At 47.4% G+C, this 20744-nt stretch overlaps 1 protein-coding gene and 1 long non-coding RNA gene across 2 annotated transcripts; one reads left to right on the top strand and one right to left on the bottom strand.

Annotated features, from left to right (window-relative positions):
- Positions 1–229: 229 nt before the first annotated feature.
- Positions 230–8223, top strand: LOC308580629 (uncharacterized protein). Its single transcript, XM_081182561.1, has 4 exons — positions 230–368; positions 1837–2802; positions 4844–4970; positions 7279–8223. Exons 2-4 carry the CDS (start codon positions 2008–2010, stop codon positions 8163–8165), a joined length of 1809 nt encoding a protein of 602 aa, XP_081038687.1. The 5' UTR covers positions 230–368; positions 1837–2007; the 3' UTR covers positions 8166–8223.
- Positions 8173–11738, bottom strand: LOC308581306. Its single transcript, XR_014004953.1, has 2 exons — positions 9214–11738; positions 8173–8776 (listed from the first exon to the last, which is right to left on the bottom strand). It is a non-coding gene; the product is annotated as an uncharacterized lncRNA (long non-coding RNA).
- Between the last annotated feature and the right edge of the window lie 9006 nt (positions 11739–20744).

Below are 20744 nucleotides of genomic sequence, written 5' to 3'. Positions count from 1 at the left end.
TGCGCAACCTGTGGAAAAGGTAGACAAATCGCCTTGACTAGACACCTCTCCCGCTTTGACCTCAGCTGCTCCCTCCCTCCCTCCATTCGCTGATTGAACCAGGAAGGAACGCACGCGCTTCCTTTGAACACCCGCCGCTCGTCTCCCCCCCCCCGCCTCTCTAGGAAGCGCATGACGCTCCCTTTAACCCTTAGAGAGCCAAGCGGCGGCGGGGGTTTGAAAGGCTGGATTCTTAGAGAGGCAGGAAATGGGGGAACGGGGGGATGTCAATAGTGGGAGCAACTTCCTGCCTTGCGTTTTCCCCACCCTCCACGAAATGTTTCTGCAAAAGCGGCTTGTGAATGCTGTTTGCCAGAAGCTGCAGGCAGGTCAGTGGCTGTTGCTAGAGCGCGTGAAAAGTGCATTTAAAAGTGGGGTTGCTGGTGGGGGGAGAGAAGGGGCCGGGTCTTTCTTGGGAGAGGGGGGCAGGTTCAAAAGAATTATAGAATCCTAGAGTTGGAAGGGACCCTGAGCATCATCTAGTCCCACCCCCAGACCCTCCAACGTTTTTCCTATGAAAACCATTCCATAATGATAATTTTACTATTTATACCCCACACATCTGACTGGGTTGCCCCAGCTACTCTGGACAGCTTCCAACATACATAAAAACATAAAAACTTTTTTTTAAAAAAAAAAATTCCCTATACAGGATCGCCTTCAGATGGCTCTGGGGTCGGATAGCTCCATACCCTCCAATGTTTCTCCAATTAAAATAGGGATGTCCTAAGAAAAAGTGGGACATCAAATCCAGAAACTGGGACGGCTTCTCTAAATCAGGGATGTCCCTGGAAAATAGGGACACTTGGAATTGAAGAATATGCCATTGTCCCTTACAGGGATCAAACCTGCAAACTGCTGATGGAGAGGATACAGATTGTGGTGTAGAGGAGAGAGGGTGACTGGCCCAAGATCACCCAGCGACTTCATGACTGAGTGGGGATTCGAATCCTGCTCTCCCAGTTCCGAGTCCAGCATTCTAACCATTACGCCACCCTGGCTCTCCAGTGAAATGTTGCCAGCCTTTAATTCTGTGTACCCCAAAGAGAAAGCCATTCCTCGGAATCACTCAGTTCTGTGCACGCATCTGCACATCCTTCCTCAAGGCCATTTGTCTTCTTCTTCTGAGGCGATCCCTCGTAGCCGAGTAAGATAGTCTTTCACAAACCCAGTTTTAACAGTGAGTCCGTAAGTGGCTGTGGAGGCCATTCTGGATCCACACCTTTGGTAAAGGCTGTTCTCCAATTGGAGTGCTCACAGGCCAGTGTTTCCCAGCTATCAGTGCTTATACAGTCGTATCTCGGACTTCAAACGCCTTTGGCTCCCAAACGCCGCAAACCCAGAAGTGAGTGTTCCGGTTTGCAAACGTTCTTTGGAACCCAAGCATTCAATGTGGGTTCTGTGGGTTCCGATTGGCTGCCGTGCCTTGGTTTCCAAACTTTTTGGAAGTCAAACGTACTTCCGGAACAGATTCCGGATACAGAGGTACCACTGTACAGGGTTACATACGCTTCAGGTTACAGAAACTTGAGGTTACAGACTCCGCTAACCCAGAAATAGTACCTTGGGTTAAGAACTTTGCTTCAGGAGGAGAACAGAAATCACATGGTGGCAGCAGGAGGCCCCATTAGCTAAAGTGCTTCAGGTTAAGAACAGTTTCAGGTTAAGAACGGACCTCCGGAACGAATTAAGTACGTAACCAGAGGTACCACTGTGCTAGATTTTTTAAAAATTTGCTTTGAGAGTGTCTTTAAACCTCTTTTGCTGTCTCATGGTTGTTTGTCTCTTTCCCTTCAGGGTGAGTGGTTTGTCATCCACCTGCTTCTGAATGACCTTTCTGCGGTCCGGGGATGAGGCATCTCTGAAGGAGCCCTTCTGAACCCCCTTTTGCGTCGACACAGCAGCTCTGGTTCCCAGCGGCATTGCGGGACGTGGGCAAGAGGCCTCGGGCTAAGCCTGGGAGGCGGGATGGCGGTGGAGCAACCAGATAGGTCTCCTTCCCTGACTCTCCAGCTGCAGGCCGAGCCGGATGAAAGCAAGGACCCAGAGATGAAGATGGAGCCAGAGGTGCTTCAGGGCCTCAAAGAGGCAACAGGGGCAGGAGACAGCTCGCCAGACTCCCAGTCAGCGGCCAGCGGGGTCCCCAAAGGCTGGGAAGAGCTGCAGCGCGTTAAGCAGGAGCCCGGTGAGGGTCTGCCGTCGCTCCGCTGGGAAGCCCAGTGGCAGGAATTCCTGAAGGCGGTGCAGACCCCTCACTCTGGCGAGGGCAACCCACAGGTGCCACAAGCCGTGCCGTGGGGTGAAGGCAAGAACGCCCTGTCCCGCTGCGAGAGGGCAGAGGCCGTCAGCCAGGGGACTCAAGAACAGAGCCAGGATGGGGTCCTTCCTTTCAACAGAGCAGCCCAGCAGGCTGATGGGAGGGAGGGCGCCATTGGTGATGTCGGACCAGCGATAAAGATGGAGGACTCCGCCAGCGGAGAGGCCCAGCGTCGGCTTTTCAGGCAGCTCTGCTACTGGGACGCCCGGAGTCCTCGCGAGGTCTACGGGCGGCTCCGGGAACTGTGTGCGCAGTGGCTGAAGCCAGAGAGGAGCACCAAGGAACAGATTGTGGACCTGGTGATCCTGGAGCAGTTCCTGGCTGTGCTGCCCTCGGAAATGGGGAGCTGGGTGAAGGAGCGAGGCTCGGAGAGCTGCGTCCAGGCCGTGGCCCTGGCAGAGGAATTCCTCCTGAGGCACCAGGAGGCGGAGAAAGCGGGACAGCAGGTGAGAGGGCCTCATCCTGGGATTTCCCCCTGAGGTGGTTGTGGCGCAAAGGCCTGAGTGTCGCACCTTAAAAAGGGTGGAGACCAAAGGTGGGGAGCCTCAGGCACAGGGGCCAAATGCAGGCCTCTCTCTGGCCCTCAGGACCCTTCTCAGTCCATGCCCTTTGTTGACCATCAGTTCTTCTGGATGTTTAGCTGAAATCTCCTCTCTTGTAACTTGAAGCCATGTGTTCGAGTCCTACCTTCCAGAGCAGGAGAACACAAGCTCGCTCCATCTTCCTTGTGACAACCTTTATTAGAAGATAGCTATCCTAATTCTCTTTTCCTTTTTGTTTTTTTATAATAATTGTTTGATTTTAGAAATAATAAACTTAAAACAAAGTCAATTATAAAAAAGCCATGTAAAGAGATTACTCTGAATCTCAGGACTTCCCCCCCATCCCCTCCATGGGGTCCTAATATCAATATTTACAACTGCATATCAGTCCGTTATCCACATTTGTTATCCATCTAAATTGTCCATAGTTTCTGTTACTTTACAAGTGTGGTTAAAATCACGTAAACAGCCTTGATTCCCCCCCTCCCCACGCAAAGAATTCTGGGAACTGTAGTTTGTTCCGGATGCTGAGAGTGCAGGCGGTTCTCATATTCTTACACGGCTAGAAATGGAACAGTGGACATTGCTGCGATGGTCCCACCCATCCATCAGACTTAGACCTTATCTCTGGTCTGATCCCGTTCCTCACCGCTTCTGTCGTTCTGTGAAATAGTGCCTGGACTAGGGTTACCAGATGTCCCCATTTTCTGGGGCAGTCCCCGGATTTGTGAATAAGTCCCCGGACTAATTCCATCCGCGGAATGTCCCCGGATTTCATCTAATGTCCCCGGGAAACGCAGCAGCGGCAGTTTCAGCAGCCCAGGCCAATCGGCTCTGGCTGGGTTCAGGAGCTGCTCGGAAGTCCCCATATGATGGTGTTGCAGGGGCTGTAAGATGCATCTTCCGGGCTGCCTCCACCTTCCCTGAGCCCAGCAACTCAGCTGCGAAGGGTATCAGAGCAGCCTCCCATCTCCTTGTTGTTGTCGTTTAGTCGTGTCCGACACTTCGTGACCCCATGGACCAGAGCACGCCAGGCACTCCTGTCTTCCACTGCCTCCCTCAGTTTGGTCAAACTCATGCTGATAGCTTCGAGAACACTGTCCAACCACCTCGTCCTCTGTCGTCCCCTTCTCCTTGTGCCCTCCATCTTTCCCAACATCAGGGTCTTTTCCAGGGAGTCTTCTCTTCTCATGAGGTGGCCAAAGTACTGGAGCCTCAGCTTCAGGATCTGTCCTTCCAGTGAGCACTCAGGGCTGATTTCCTTAAGAATGGAGAGGTTTGATCTTCTTGCAGTCCATGGGACTCTCAAGAGTCTCCTCCAGCACCAGAATTCAAAAGCATCAATTTCCCAACTCCTACTTGCGTGCAAGCAGGAGCGGGGCGGGGATCTCTCAGCTGTGAAGGGAGGCTTCACGCTGCCTATCGGAGCTTGCGTGCAAGCAGGAGGGGGCAGGGATCTCTCAGTTAGTCAACGGGAAGCCTCCCTTCCCAGCTGAGGGATCCCTGCTCCCTCCTGCTAGCACGCAAGTAGGAATGGGATTGGGGCTGCTCCGATGGGATGGGAGGCATCGTGCTGCCTGAGTCTCGCCGCCGCCGCTGCTCTTGGCCCTCCTCCGCCTTGTATGCCAGACCCACTGCGCGCTGCTTCCCCACCCCCACCACCGAAGAACATACAACTTAGGGGCTGCCCAGGCTCATGGAGAAAGGAGATAGAAGCCTCAGAGGAAGGGGAAACATGGCGGTTGAGATCAAGGCGGCGGATGCCCCTCTGCCAGCCCACTGCCATCGCTGCAGTAGCAACATCCCAAACGTGTAGTATGTATGTATGTATGTATGTATGTATGTATGTATGTATGTATAGGGTCCCCAGATTCATTGAAAAAAATCTGGTAACCTTAGTCTGGACCGCTTTGTTTCTTGACTAAAACGTTGACGGGTATTTCAGGTGCCAGGGGCCTTCCAAGAGGCTGCTGTGACCTTCGCTGGAAATGTGGAGGCATCGCCGGAAACAACCCAGAGGCAGCATGGTGGGGAGTTCAAGCGGGAAAATGAGGGGGTCTCCAGCGTGCTGGGTAAGGGCTCACCCCCCGCCGTGAATTGTCGTTTCAAGTAGGTATAATGCCCTGATGCAGGGAATCACCAACATGGGGTGCTCGGCCCCTTCTGTGACGCCCATGAAAGGTCTCAGTAGAGAAACCCCTCAAAAATCCACAATCCACAACAGACTTGTTTCTTCTTCCTGCTCAGTTCCTGTTTGCATTGACTTAGCCATTCCTACATTGAAATGCCCCCGAAACTGGCTTTAGGGAAGTTTTTAATGTTTGATGTTTTATCGTGTTTTTAATATTCTGTTGGGACGCGGGTGGCGCTGTGGGTTAAACCACAGAGCCTAGGACTTGCTGATCAGAAGGTCGGCAGTTCAAATCCCCGCGACGGGGTGAGCTCCCATTGCTCAGTCCCTGCTCCTGCCCACCTAGCAGTTCGAAAGCACATCAAAGTGCAAGCAGATAAATAGGTACCACTCCGGCGGGAAGGTAAACAGCGTTTCCGTGCGCTGCTCTGGTTCCCTAGAAGCGGCTTAGTCATGCTGGCCACATGACCCAGAAGCTGTATGCCGGCTCCCTCGGCCAATAAAGTGAGATGAGCATCACAACCCCAGAGTCGGTTACGACTGGACCTAATGGTCAGGGGTTCCTTTACCTTTTTAATATTCTGTTGGGAACCACCCAGAGTGGCTGGGGGGGGCCTGGCCAGATGGGCGGGGTATAAGTAATGAAAAATTACTATTACTATTACAGTGGTACCTTGGGTTAAGAACTTAACTCGTTCTGGAGGTCCGTTCTTAACCTGAAACTGTTCTTAACCTGAGGTACCACTTTAGCTAATGGGGTCTCCTGCTGTCGCTGCACTGCTGCCACGCGATTTCTGTTCTCATCCTGAAGCAAAGTTCTTAACCCAAGGTACTATTTCTGGGTTAGCTGAGTCTGTAACCTGAAGCGTTAGTAACCTGATGCATCTGTAACCTGAAGCGTCTGTAATCCGAGGTACTACTGTACTACTACTACTACTGCTGCTGCTGCTACTACTTCTATTACTATTATTTCATTGGTGGTCAGGATTAGACACTCTCCTTCCCTTCTGCCCTGAACCGAGGAAAGCATTTCTCTTCGTGTATGTGCTGAGACATGTCCTCATTCCTGGGATTTTTTTTAAAAAATAGAAAACTCTAGCACTTTGAGAGTTAAACAGAAAAAAGACTTATTTCCCAGAAATGTTTCAGGAGTTCGAAATCTACAAAGAACTAGCAAACTGTATACATTGAACTCTGCAGGTGTCGCAGGCTTTTCAATAAGATGTCAAATGCTCAGCTGAAATTTACGACTTTCCAAAATATTTAGTAGGAAAGCTGCCTTGTCTCTTTGACAAAAGCAGAATCAACTGCTAAAAGTTTATAGAATCACTGGGTTGGGAGATAGCTTTTTGGTTCCACGAAGCTGATTGGCCTTGAAGATGAAATTTAACAGGTGGGCGGGGACACCCCCTGTCAATCACCTGATGTCGCAATAACATCAGATGGAAGGTGCCGCTAAAACAAAGTGTTTTCCCTCCCTCCTTCATTTTAAGTGGGGCGTTCTGATGCAAACACCATCCTGTTTCACATCTGGTCTAACCCCACCCCCCAGTCTGGGTGAAAGAACATGATTTGCAAATGAGAGGTTCTTTCTGCAGCTTAACTTGTTGCATCCCTAACTCATGGGATCATAGAATTGTAGCTTTGGAAAGGATTTTGAGGGTCATCTGGTCCAAACACCCACAATGCAGGAATCTCAGCTAAAGCATCCATGACAGGTGGCCTTCTAAAAACCTCCAATGAAGCAGGTTGATGATTTTATTTATTTATTTATTTATTTATTTATTTATTTATTTATACATACATACATACCCCGCCCATCTGGCTGGGTTTCTCCAGCCACTCTGGGTGGCTTCCAACAGAATATTAAAATACAATAGTCTATTATAAAAGCTCCCCTGAACAGGGCTGCCTTCAGATGTCTTCTAAAAGTCTGATAGTTGTTGTTCTCTTTGACATCTGGTGGGAGGGCATTCCACAGGTTGGGTGCCACTACCGAGAAGGCCCTCTGCCTGGTTCCCTGTAACTGAGCTTCTCGCAGGGAGGGAACTGCCAGAAGGCCCTCGGTGCTGGACCTCAGTGTCCGGGCAGAACAATGGGGGTGGAGACGCTCCTTCAGGTATACTGGGCTGAGGCCGTTTAGGACTTTAAAGGTCAGCACCAACACTTTGAATTGTGCTCGGAAACGTACTGGGAGCCAGGGTTAGTTGCTCCAGTTCATTCCTAAAAATCTCCTTTTGTTATTTCAGCAGGTGACAGGGACCAGTATGCTACTGGTGGAGAATTATTCTGGGTCCCACAAGGTAGAGCGATGGGTCAGGAGCTGGAAGAAAAAGATGGAAGCCAAGGAAAGTCAGATAAGCTTCGGAGCCATGAGATGTGGAGAGACAAATTTCTCCCTTGCCTGGACGACGGCGACGCCTGCGAAATGTCAGCCCAGCAGGGCGCTCTCAAAAGGAAAAAGCGCGTCAGAAGCGCAGTGAGCGAGAAGCTTCTCCGAGACGAATCGAACCTCCGTGGAATCCACACGGGGGAGAAACCGCACGACTGCTCAGTCTGCGGGAAGATATTCCGCAGGCGCTCGGACCTCAACAGCCACCAGCGAACCCACACGGGAGAGAAGCCTTACGTTTGCCTGAACTGTGGGAAGAGGTTCAACCGGAGCACGAACCTTATTTCACACAAGAGAATCCACACGGGGGAAAAGCCCTATAAATGCTCGGACTGCGGGAAAAACTTCTGCCACAAATCCGGCCTGATCAGGCACCGGAGGACCCACACGGGAGAGAAGCCGTACGCCTGTTCCGAGTGCGGGAAGAGCTTTAGCCAGAGGCAACATCTGATAACCCACCAGCGGAACCACACAGGAGAAAAACCGTTCACGTGCTCCGAGTGCGGGAAGAGCTTCAACCAGAGCCAGCACCTTACCACGCACCAGAGAAACCACACCGGGGAGAAGCCCTTTGAATGTTCCCAGTGCGGCAAACGCTTTTGCGACAAGTCCACCCTTTTTAGACACCAGAGAAGCCACATTGGGAAGAAACCCTTCAAATGCTCCAAATGCGAAGAGAGCTTCTACCGGAGCAAGCATCTTATCAGACATCAGAGAATCCATCTTGAACCTTCGGCGGTCTAATTTCGTGGGGGGTTTTCCCCCTCCTAAGTTAATGTATATAAACAGTGTTTGTTCCTTGCTTTTTGCTGTCCGCAAATCATGTTTCAAAGGCATTGGGGATACCTTATTTTTTGCTCCATAAAACGCACTTTTGTCTTCCTAAAAAGTAGGGGGAAATGTCTGTGCGTCTTATGGAGCGAATGTGTGGTCCCTAGAGCCGAATTGCCCAGGGGCAAAATGCAGATCATGCTTTTTTGAGATAGAGAGAGAGAGAGGGAAGTGGGTGTTCAAACAAAGCCGCTGATCGGCAAGCAATCGGGAGCGAGATAAGGGACGCTAGCAATAAAGGAGGCTGCCTGGGAGGGGGGAGGTAAAGACAGCAAACTTGCAAGGAGAGGAGACAGGAAGACTAAAGCAATGAGGAGAGAAATTAGAAGAAAAGGAGGAGCAAAAAGCTAAGGAAGAGACACTAAGGCAAACAAGAGGGAAGGGGGTATTGAAAGGAAACAGCTGATCAATAAGCAATCGGGGAGGGAGATGAGGGACACTAGCAATAAAGAAGGCTGCCTGGGAGGGGGAGGTAAAAGCCCATGGATCCTCAGGATTTTTACATTGGGTCACCCCAAATTCACCTGTAATGTGTATGGGTTGCTCGTGCGTAAGTTGCCGCCTCTCCAGGCTTTGTTGCCTTGCTAAACCTTTCAGTCTGGGCAGCCCTTCACTTCGTGGCTGCCTCAGGCGCTAGCTGAATCCGTCAGTGGGCGTTTCTTAAATCTTTTCCAACATAAAAGTTGTTTGACACCCAGTCTCCTCCTACTCTCTCTGCGCGGAAGTCTTCTGCGCAGGGTGGGCGTGGGTAGCGGAGGACCCGTGCTCTCCCCGCTGGTGTCCAGTGAAGAGTCCTGGAGCCCTCTCGCCGATTCCCCCATCAGCCCCTCTGTATCCCTGGTGTTGCGCTGATTTGCTTCCCCATCTGCGGAGCTGCCTCTCTCCCTGCTGGGCCCTTCTCCAGCATCATTTGAAAGCCTTCCCTCCGCCTCTAGCTCCGATGTCAGTTCCCTGACATCACCATCAGATCACATAGCATGTCCATGGCTACAGCCTGCACCAAAAATATCATGCACCTACTGTCGCCTGGGGCCGCAATGGTGCAAAAACGTGGTTACAAAGCACGGATCCACATGGATCCTCAGGATTTTTGCATTGGGCTACTCCAAACTCACTGTCAAATCACATGTCTGTGGCCACAGCATGAACCACAAAAATCATACATCCACTGTTTCGTTCGGAATTTTTTTTTTCTTGTTTTCTTCTAAAAACTAGGTGCGTCTTATGGAACGGAAAATACGGTAATTACTGCCTTCAGACAGATGGGTGGGGTACAAATAAAAAAAATTACCGTCATCATCACTCAATAGCCCTCTCCTCTGTGAATTTGTCTTTTTTAAAATCAGTGGCTGTTGGTGCTTCCTGTGGCAGTGAGTTCCACAGTTTAACTGTGAGATACTTTTCTTTGGTCCAACGTTCGGCATCATTGGATGTCTGGCATTATGGGAGCACGAGAAACACGTTATAAATGTTCCCCACGGCTTGCGTTTCCTTTTGCGTGCTACGCATTCATTTCCCCTCCTCAAAATAAAATAGATGTGACAAGCAGCCCATAAGATGGACCGCGCATAATTTTATAAAGTTCTACCTCATTGCCTCTTTCTCGCATTTCCCTCTAAACCAAAAAAATATCCCCAAATGTTGAAACCTCTCCTTACGGGGGAGATGGTCCGACTTTGGTGGGTGTTTTCTGAAACTCTTCCCAACTCTATGATATCCTTTTGGGAAGGTGGGGACCACATGGGCAAAGCAGCGTTGTTAGCAGAAATATGAATCACCCCGCACTTAGTCCTTTTACAATTTCTCTCTCTGTTAGAAGCTGCCTTAAAGGTAAAGGGACCCCTGACCATTAGGTCCAGTCGTGACTGACTCTGGGGTTGCAGTGCTCATCTCGCTTTATTGGCCAAGGGAGCCGGCGTACAGATTCCGGGTCATGTGGCCAGCAGGACTAAGCCGCTTCTGGCAAACCAGAGCAGCGCATGGAAACGCCGTTTACCTTCCCACTGGAGCAGTACCTATTTATCTACTTGCACTTTGACGTGCTTTCGAACTGCTAGGTTGGCAGGAGCAGGGACCGAGCAACGGGAGCTCACCCCGTCGTGGGGATTCAAAGCGCCGGCCTTCTGATCAGCAAGTCCTAGGCTCTGTGGTTTAACCCACAGTGCCACCCGCGTCCCTTCTAGGAAGCTGCCTCACACCAGGTCAAATTATCCGGCCGTCTAGCCCAGCAGTGGTGAGTGTCTGCAAATATTTTGGATCTCAGACAGAAAAAGGTCTTTCCCCTCCTCCTGCTCCCTGGTCTTTTTAAACGGAGTTTGAACCCAAGACCTTGTGAGGCAGGTGTTCTGCCACCAAGCTACAAATCCTGCAGTATTTGAATATCCTGATATCCACCCTCCCACTGTCTCCCCCCCACCCTAAAATCCCACTCTGTAAAGACTGCATTTCCCACTTGGTTCCTGACATCGTTTGTTCAGATGTGAAACCCAGCCAGATGAGAGGAGAATCAATGAATGAATAAATACATAAATATGATAATTCCTGATCCAACACAATTAACCTTCCTCTCCTGTCCAGCCACTGCCGGGATGAAATTGTGTCTTCATTTTTTATTTTTTTAAAATCATTTTTATTGATTTTCAAATAAAAACAGACAATCGAGATATCCGAATCATAATCCAATTAAAAATAATAAACTAAAATAAAAACAACAGCCAAATTATAGTCCAAATTGCAATTATTAATTTTTACGGGCTCCCCATAGTCTGGACCTCTGAAGCATATCTCCAAATCTTCCTTCCTGCCTCTTCTCGTCACTTTCATATTTTCTTCCTTCTGATCTTAACGCTTTAAAGTTCTCCATCCCTGGCTATGCGATTCTCAGTCATGTCAAAAATCATATATCCTTTCATCCATCAAATACAGCTTTATTTGTAAATATATATTTTTTCGTGTCTTCATTTTTTCATATCGGGTTCTATTAAGGGTTTTCAGCATAAAACACTATGGAAGCCAAATTAATGAAAAGAACTAGGAAAGAAGCAAGAATAAGGAAAAGAAGGAAATAACAAAGTAGAAAAAGAAGCGAAGACGAAAAAGAAGTGTGTGTGTGTGTGTGTGTGTGTGTGTGTGTGTGTGTGTGTGAATCCACAAGATCCTCTATCCTAATTTTATTTTAACCCCCAAGGGATGACAACCAAAATGATCAAAGGTCTGGAATCTAAACCTTATGAAGAACAGTTGAAGGTTCTGGGTAGGTTTAGCCTTGAAAAGAGGAGACCGAGAAGAGGCAAGGTAGCCAATTTCAAATTTCGAAAAATAAATTTCAAAAACCAGGCGGAGGGCCTTCTCGGTAGTGGCGCCCTCCCTGTGGAATGCCCCTTCTTCAGATGTCAAGGAGATAAAAGAATTATACAACTTTTAGAAGACACCTGAAGGCAGGCCTGTATAGGGAGGCTTTAAAGGCTTGATGTTTTTATTATGTTTTTAGTTCTTCTGTAAGCTGCCATGGTGGTCTTGTTTTCTGTGGGAAAATGATTGCTTGTACATGAGAGCATGAGCAAAGTTCTTATTGTTGCAGGGTGATTTCATAGCTAGAAGCATCCTTGGAGCATGAACAGCGCGTGAACAGCTCGTGCTGTCCTATATGATTGGCTAACGTAGCATGGCCTGATCGCTCGCACGGTTTATGAAGGTCTTTATCTGCTGGCTAGAACAAATTGCTTGGCTTGTATTTTGTATCTTTCCTTGGCTTGTATCTTTCTGATTTCACACAATAAAAGCTGTGCTGCATTAGCCCTAGAAGCTGCCATATTAGCCCTAGGAGCAGCGATATTTCGGAACCTATCTTGGTGTGAGACTGATTTTTCCCTGGATGCCGAGCTGCAACTCGACATTTGGTGCCCCGTGTGACTGCCTTCGGACTTCACGTTGTTTTTCATTATTCAGCACTCACCAACACGTCGTTCATCCACGCAGTGGATCCCTGGTGAGTGCTCCCGTGTGACTGCTTGTTTTTCATTATTCAGCACTCACCAACACGTCGTTCATCCACGTAGTGGATCCCTGGTGAGTGCTCCCGTGTGATTTCTTTCGGACTTCATGCTGTTTTACAACGTTCAGCTCTCACCTCGCCCCGCAAGGGCTGCAGACGCGTCGTTCATCCACGTAGTGGATCCCTGGTGAAAGCTCCCGTGTGAATGTGATTCTGGACTACGTTACGGACTTATCAGCACTTATCTTCGCCCGGACAGGGCAAAAAGGCGCCTCTCTCTCATCCTCCTACGGATCCCTCGGTAAGTGCTCCCTGCTCTTTTTGCAACTTTGCAATCATGGGAAAGTCTCTCTCTGCACCACAGAAAAAATTTTATAAAGACCTTAAATTCCTTTTGGCCAGTAACAACCTTGCTGTTCGGAAAGCTGACCTTAAGTCCCTTATAATAGCTCTGGACACTCACTGTCCGTGGTTCCCCCAGGACGGAACTTGGGGGTTAGATGATTGGAAAAAAATTGGACATTTCTTTCAAAATCATCCACAAATTGATGTCAAGGTTTTGCATGCCTGGAGTAACGTCTACAAAGCTATGTCGTGCTTAACTCCTTCAAACATTCTTCTGGCTGCGGCAACAGCTTCTTCAAACGCCCCCCCGGTTCCCGCTTTGCCTGCCTCAAACGTTAATCCTAAACCTCCGGACATTCTCTCTTCGGCTCATCCTGTCACTCCCCTGCATTCTTCACTTCCTGCACCTCCCGTTATTACTCCTCTCCAAGAATCTTCGCATTCAGCACCCCCCACTCTTCCAACTCCTGCGCCCAAGGCCCTTGGCACCGCTGTTACTACTCCTCTCCAAGAATCTCTCCGTGCCGCTGCCCCATTGTTGGGTTTTGACTGTACAACTCCTAATCTCTTCCCTGTGATTGTTCCTGCCGCGCCAGGGGGAGGCCCAGCCCGGCACGAACAGTTTGATTTAAGATTCATAAAGGAACTGCATTCCTCTGTCAAGGACAATGGTTTACAATCTCCTTACACCCTGGGCTTGTTTGGCACTATTTTTCAACAAAATTTGATACCAGAGGATGTTAAGCTGTTGGCCCGCACTGTAATGCAGCCTCATCAAATGATTTTGTTTATACAAGCTTGGCACTGGGCCTGCCAACGTCGTGTTGATGGGATTCGGAATAATCTTAATAATGTAGCATTGGCTAATCATCAGGCTGCTTTGGCTGCTTTGGCTGCTGGTGCCGCCCCACCCCCAGCCCCCGTCATGTTAACCCAAGCTGATGTCCTCGATGGGTTAACGGGAGGAGGCAATTTTCTTACTGTTGCCCAACAGCTAACTCTCGATCCTCAATATTGGGAGGCCACCACGGCTGCTGCCCAAGAGGCTTTGGCCTCTGTCCCTGATGACAAAACTGAGCGCGATGGCCGATGGGGGAGCGTTAGACAAGGCCCTACAGAACCCTATGGACAATTTGTTGATCGCTTGTACAACACTCTTAAACGGCAAGTTCTGGACGTAGCAGCCCAGGAAGTGATAGTACGCCAGCTTTCATTTGATAATGCTAATGAGGACTGTAAACAAGTTCTTCGCCCTCTGTTGACAACTCCCAATATAGCCATTGCAGATATGCTTAAAGCCTGCCAATCGGTGGGGACTGAGATGCATAAAGCTCGCTTGCTAGCCGCAGCTCTATCCTCCGCCGTGTCCCAAAATCCTGCAAAGGCTACAACCTGTTGGATTGACAGTGGCTAAAGAAAAAATCCAGCGGACCTTACCCATTACGTACCTGGGACACAAGCTGACAGCATCTGCAGCCATTCCAGTTACGCCTCAACTACAGTTTCCTGGTTATCTTAGATTGGTGGATTTACAACAAATCCTTGGACAGCTGAATCGGATAAAGAGTTATTTGGACCTGCCCACCTCCACTTTGTCTCCACTATTTTCTGCCCTTAAAGGACATAAGGATCCAGTGGACAAGATCACAATCACCTCTGCAATGGAAGAGGCTCTTCCACAGCTGTTCCAGTGTTTCCTGGCACGTTGAAAGGCCATCTTCATCCCTACTGCATTGGCCCCCCTTTTCCCTGGGAAGCCACTTCAACCACCAAACATCATTACAGTTTTGCTGCCTCTTGTTTGGGAAGTGAGCCTGGCTTTGAAGGATGCCCTCGCTGGACTGGCATCGCTTGGGTTTTACCCCCCCAGATCTCTTCCTTTTTTCTCCTCCCTCAGGAGTCCTGCCTTATGATGTGTTCCCCTGAGCATGTACAGAGGGCTGTCTTGGAACTATTGTGGACTCTTGGCAAGGGAGGGGGTGAGGTTTCAGTGTGTTCCAGTTGTTTCATTTTTGTGCTTTGGCATGGTTCCCGGACAGAGAGCGGGTTGCAATGTGGTTCTTTAACAGGGCCTGGGAAGACAATGGGCTCTGTTCTCGACCTTGTTGCAATCCTTTTAGTTACAGCAAGCGGAATATGCTTGGCTACTGCCTTTTAGCTGCTGAGAAAAATGATTTTAAAAAGCTTCTCGAAGCTTTCAGCTTTTTTTGGTGATGGTATTCTAGCATTCCAGTAAATGCTTCATTTAAGATTAGCAATAATATGAAGGACAATCGCATAAGTTTACCTCCTGTATTTCTATCGCTTGTAGAATTCGTTCCTTATTGTTTTCGTTTTAATCATAATAGCAAAAAAATTTTAGGTCATTATCCATATTATAATTGGACCTATGAGTATGTTAATGGATTTTCTTGTTTTCTGAATGTTACCACTATGAGTGATAGGCCAAAAGTTTTAATTAATAATGTCACAACCTACATGACCTATGAACAACAAGCTGCGTGTAGAGATTTTTATGTTTGGTTCGACTGGATGAGAAAGAGCAGCAGAACTACATGTTTGCTTCAATCTGATTTATGGTTATTTTGTAGCACAAGGGCCTACAAAGAAATCACCTTTGCCTTTTCTGGAACCTACACTTTAGGAATATTGATACCCCTGATAGATAAGCTCCCAGAGGTTCGTTTGCGTAACAGAAGGGAAGTATAATCACCTATTTCTCATTATACAGGAACAGCCATTTCTAGATCCTTTTTCCCTCTTTAGATGTAGGGATGAATTACCGTGATTTGCATAGATTGGCAAATTGCACTGAAGCCTTGTTTAATTCTACTATCTTGGCTTTAAAAATGATTAACAAAGAAATATCAGAAATAAGAAATGTAGTTCTTCAACATCATTATGCTTTAGATGTGATCCTTGCTTCTAAAGGTGGAATTTGTGCCTTAATTCATTCTCATTGCTGCATGTATATAACTGATCAATCGACCAATATCTCTGCTACTATTGATTATATGGAACAAATGATAGCTCATAATCCTTTGAATCCACCTGAAGGTTTTGATCCATGGGAGTGGTTGTCTTCTTGGTTGCCTAATGGAGTATGGTTAAGAAAAATATTATTGATTGTAATTGCATGTATTGCTGGCTTCATTATGGTGTGTTGTTGCATTCAATGCATACCCTCTTTGATTTCCCAATGCACTGCATGGTGGTACCGACCACGGCCCACCACAGGGGTTACAAGAGGAATTTATGTTGCAAAGTGTAGACGCTTAGGCAATGAAGTGTACGATTTGGACTAATGGTCCCTCTTTTCCTCTAATAATAAAAACAAGAAAAGGGGACATGTGGGAAAATGATTGCTTGTACATGAGAGCATGAGCAAAGTTCTTATTGTTGCAGGGTGATTTCATAGCTAGAAGCATCCTTGGAGCATGAACAGCGCGTGAACAGCTCGTGCTGTCCTATATGATTGGCTAACGTAGCATGGCCTGATCGCTCGCACGGTTTATGAAGGTCTTTATCTGCTGGCTAGAACAAATTGCTTGGCTTGTATTTTGTATCTTTCCTTGGCTTGTATCTTTCTGATTTCACACAATAAAAGCTGTGCTGCATTAGCCCTAGAAGCTGCCATATTAGCCCTAGGAGCAGCGATATTTCGGAACCTATCTTGGTGTGAGACTGATTTTTCCCTGGATGCCGAGCTGCAACTCGACAGTTTTCTCTTGTTTTCTCCTGTTTTGGAGGGCAAGACTGGAACCAGTTTTTTTAGCCCAAGGCAACAGCTCTCCAGGACCTCAGAGAGGGTGTCTTTCCCAGCCCCACCTGCGAGACAACAGGATTTGAACCTAGGACCTTCCACATGAAAAATGTGTTCTCCCACTAAGCTACTGCCTCTTCCTCTAAAAATAAAGCAAGATTCTAGTCCTCATTTTTTTTTTTTTTAGTCATTTAGTCATGTCTGACTTTTCGTGACCCCCTGGACCAGAGCACGCCAGGCACTCCTGTCTTCCACTGCCTCCCGCAGTTTGGTCAGACTCATGCTGGTAGCTTTGAGAACACTGTCCCACCATCTCGTCCTCTGTCGTCCCCTTCTCCTTGTGCCCTCCATCTTTCCCAACATCAGGGTCTTTTCCAGGGAGTCTTCTCTTCTCATGAGGTGGACAAAGTATTGGAGCCTCAGCTTCACGATCTGTCCTTCCAGTGAGAACTCAGGGCTGATTTGCTTAAGAGTGGATAGGTTTGATCTTCTTGCAGTCCATGGGACTCTCAAGAGTCTCCTCCAGCACCATAATTCAAAAACATCAATTCTTTGGCGATCAGCCTTCTTTATGGTCCAGCTCTCACTTCCATACATCACTACTGGGAAAACCATAGCTTTAACTATACGGACCTTTGTTGGGTGATGTCTCTGATATCTAGGTTTGTCATTGTCTAGTCCTCATAGTTCCGAGCAAACAGCTGGTTTAAAAATGAATGTAGGAAGGTGTCTCAGGACATTGGTCCATCCAGCAACTAGCAGAGGCTCCTCAGGGTTTCGTTAAGAGACTGTTTTGTGAAGGATGCTGGGAACTGTAGTTTTGCGCTGGGACAAACTACAGTTCCCAGGATTTCTTTGGGGAAAGCCATGTGCTTTGAATGTGGTTTGTATGCAAGCCCGGGAAACGGTAAGAAGCACAATGCACCAAGCTCTAGCGTTGCAATGAAAGTGAACCATGGTGGACGTGTCCAGAGATTTTAAAAAATTGGGATATGATTCATGAAGAGATTTAAAAAATGGATAAAAGTATCGTATACCAAAAGGGCAGAAGCATTTCTATTAGGAATTTTGAATAAGGACATTCCCAATGACAAAATTAACATATTTCTGTCCGCAACAACGGCAGCGAGAATGTTAGTAGCCAGTCACTGGAAAGGAAATTATATCCCAACAAAGGGGGAACGGATAAGTAAACTTTGTGAGTACCTGGAGTTAGCAAAATTGATGGATTTAATAAGGCATAAATCAAAAATTATCATTCAGAAACAATGGAAATGTTTAAAGGATTATTTATACAAGCAGGGCTCAAATATGAAAGTTTGGTTGTGTCTAGACTAACCTTGTGAAGAATACAAAGAATATAAAGATTTGATCGATTATGAAAGAATTTAAGGAAGGGAAATGACTGAAGAACGGATGTAAATGCGAGCAAGATAACTAAGAGGCGTGCGGTGAATGCGGTGGTAGTCTTTTATAATATTTTAATTTAGATTATATACTGTAGTGTTTGAAGCAAGAATTTGGTAATATTTTCTTTTTTCCTTCTTTTCCTTCTATTTGTTTTCTTATAACTTTTCTTCTTTTTTTCTTATTAGTTTTCATTTTGGGAAATATGTATATAAGGGTGTTTACAGTGCTATGTATCGCTTTTTGTTCTTTTTTGTTGTCTTTTTACTGAAAAAAATCAATCAATAAATATATAAAAAAGAAAGCGAACCATTTTACAGAATCAACAGCACACTACAAGGCTCATGCATTTTTTTTTGTCTCAGTACAAATAGTTTGGAGGTGAAGAGGCGGTGGAAGAATCTGACCCCCTCCCTGGGTTGTGTAGGTTTCCACATAACCCCAAATCACCATTCGTACGCTTCCTCTCCCATGCGCATCCTCTGCTGCTCAGCCAGGGCGGATCCTCGCTGGAAGCTCTCCCCACACATGGAGCATTCATGAGGATGTTCTTCGGCATTCAGCCTCCCCAGACGCAAACTGTGCTGGCCGTTCCTCCCAGGATTTGAGGAGAAGGGCTTTTCTGCTGCAAAGTGCACTGGGCTTTCACTAAAGGGAACTGGACTTCTGGGAGATGGCTGCGTTCATTTGCTCCCTGGTGTCCTTTGGACTCACGCTTTTTGTTATGTACTGAAGTTCTCACCCTGGGCCAGCAGGGGGATACTGCAGATAGTTTTCACTCAGGTCCACATATGCAAATAAGGAATTGAAAGTGACGTTCAGTGATTGGATAGTTGCAGAAAGTTGTTACTGTTGCTTTGTAGTTGAGCTCTGCATAAGCAGATTGGCTGAACCCTTCAGTTAAGTTCTCTTCTGGGTCTGTGAATAAACAAGAGAATTGCTGTGTCATCTGATATGTTCAGCCACAACTTAACCCTTTTGCTCTGCAATCTCAGCTAACAAAGAAATGTTCCTTAGGGATATTCCCTCTGGCACAGCTTCCCTTTGGTGGGAATTCTCCGTCTTGATCTTTCTCCTTTTACCTGCGGGTGAAACTAACAATATTTTTTAAACATTATTTGTGTGGGAAACCCCTAAGCAGGGCCTGGGAACAAGAGCCCCTCCTGGAGTCTCCAGCAGCTGCTATTCAGGAGGATTACTGCTTCCAGCCACAGAGGCAGAGCATATAACCATCCAAAGTCTTCACGTAAAGGTAAAGGGACCCCTGACCATTAGGTCCAGTCGTGGCCGACTCTGGGGTTGCGGAGCTCATCTCGCTTTACTGGCCGAGGGAGCCGACATGCAGCTTCCGGGTCATGTGGCCAGCATGACTAAGCCGCTTCTGGTGAACCAGAGCAGCGCACGGAAATGCCATTTACCTTCCCGCCAGAGCAGTACCTATTTATCTACTTGCACTTTGAGGTGCTTTTGAACTGCTAGGTTGGCAGGAGCAGGGACTGAGCAACGGGAGCTCACCCCATCGCGGGGATTCAAACTGCCAACCTTCTGATCAGCAAGCCCTTGACCCTGTGGTTTAACCCACAGCGCCACCCGAGCCGTCTACCAAAGTATTATCCTCCAGGAATTGTATCTAATCCCCTGCTAAAGCCCTCCAGGTTTTTCAACCATTGGAAGGCACCACACTTTATTAGGAATATAGGAAGACTTTACACTGTGTAGTAATATCGATTAATAATAATAGCCAAGTCGTACCAGGCATTCATATCTAGGGAAGGAACACCATAACTGGGCTGCCACCATGCAGATGGTGCCTTCTGCCAGGTCCATCGAGGTCAGTCTTGCCTCCACTGACTGGCAGTGGCTCTGCAAGGTCTTCCCAACCATACCTGCAGATGTCCTGGCCAGGGATAATGGGAGCTGTAGTCTTCAGCAAACAGAGGGCACCAGGTTGGCAAGGCTGTGTTGTAAACCTTTCCCCTTATGGGGTATCCAAGAGCCCATATAGAGTCCTTACATAGGTTCCCTATTGGTAGGAGAGAATAAGAGAGGCCAACCAGAGAATATTGAGAAGCAAAGCAGCTAGTAAGCTTGATCTTTATTGAGCTGTTGCAACAGGGTGCTCCCCTCACATGCAGGAGAGAGGAGGAACCCCGAAAAATGGCGCGCAAGGCCTTATAAAGAATTTTGAAATTGCCACCCTGTAGATCAAGACCACCCCCAGAAACATCATACATACATCCCAGAAGGGGTGTAACCTAAGACCACCCCCCAGATACATCACACCTACATCACAAAAAGGTGGTCTAAACAGAACATTTGAATGTTGTTTTTCTCCTGTCGTTGTTTTTCTCCTGTCTGGCAGGTTACTTGATTAGATTTCCTTGGTAGCTTAGTTCCCGGGCCATGTCACCAGTTCACACCCTATTCATATCTATTTCACATACCCTTAAGACAGGATTTGTGAGGAAAGAGACAATGGGGAGGTTTCCCACTTTGACCTTGCAGAAAAAAACATTTGGTCAGTATGTGCTTGGTTGGTACACTTATGAACATTGAACATATATCCAAGACCTCAAAATTCCTATCACAGCTGAAAGCGTCTGTTTCAATCTGAAGTTCTTTGCCAGCATGCTAAAAAGGGATCAAGTTAGAACTAGCAACCAGACTTTTAGGAGTTCTCTTCACGGAATCAACTCCAGCCTGCTATGAATGAAATCAACTCCCGCCTGCTCTGAATGAAAAAGCCTATGAATGAAAAATGTTGCAGTATGAATACCACAACTTACCAGGTAGGTGTGTGTTTGTGTGTAATCAAAAGCATGGGAAGCAATCCAAAAGCATTGTCTGCTACTTGAGAAAACATTCAGCAATTGCAAAGACCTGGAGACATGTGGTTTTTTTATATAAAAAAAATAAAGATCACGTGATCACTGAGTCATTTCCAGGAAGGGGAAACTCCCAGTGACTTTACTCGGGTCTTCAG

This window comes from Podarcis bocagei (genome assembly GCF_964188305.1).
Source record: "Podarcis bocagei genome assembly, chromosome: 2".
NCBI classification, from domain to species: domain Eukaryota; kingdom Metazoa; phylum Chordata; class Lepidosauria; order Squamata; family Lacertidae; genus Podarcis; species Podarcis bocagei.
Note: the sequence above shows the minus strand (reverse complement) of the source record. Positions and strands in the feature narration are given on the sequence as shown.

Bases quoted from the DNA above. Each gene is read 5' to 3' on its own strand.
- LOC308580629 (XM_081182561.1), top strand. From the start codon at position 2,008: ATGGCGGTGGAGCAACCAGATAGGTCTCCTTCCCTGACTCTCCAGCTG. The intron at 2,803-4,843 runs GTGAGAGGGCCT...CGGGTATTTCAG, and splicing joins CGGAGAAAGCGGGACAGCAG to GTGCCAGGGGCCTTCCAAGA. The intron at 4,971-7,278 runs GTAAGGGCTCAC...TTGTTATTTCAG, and splicing joins GGGGGTCTCCAGCGTGCTGG to CAGGTGACAGGGACCAGTAT.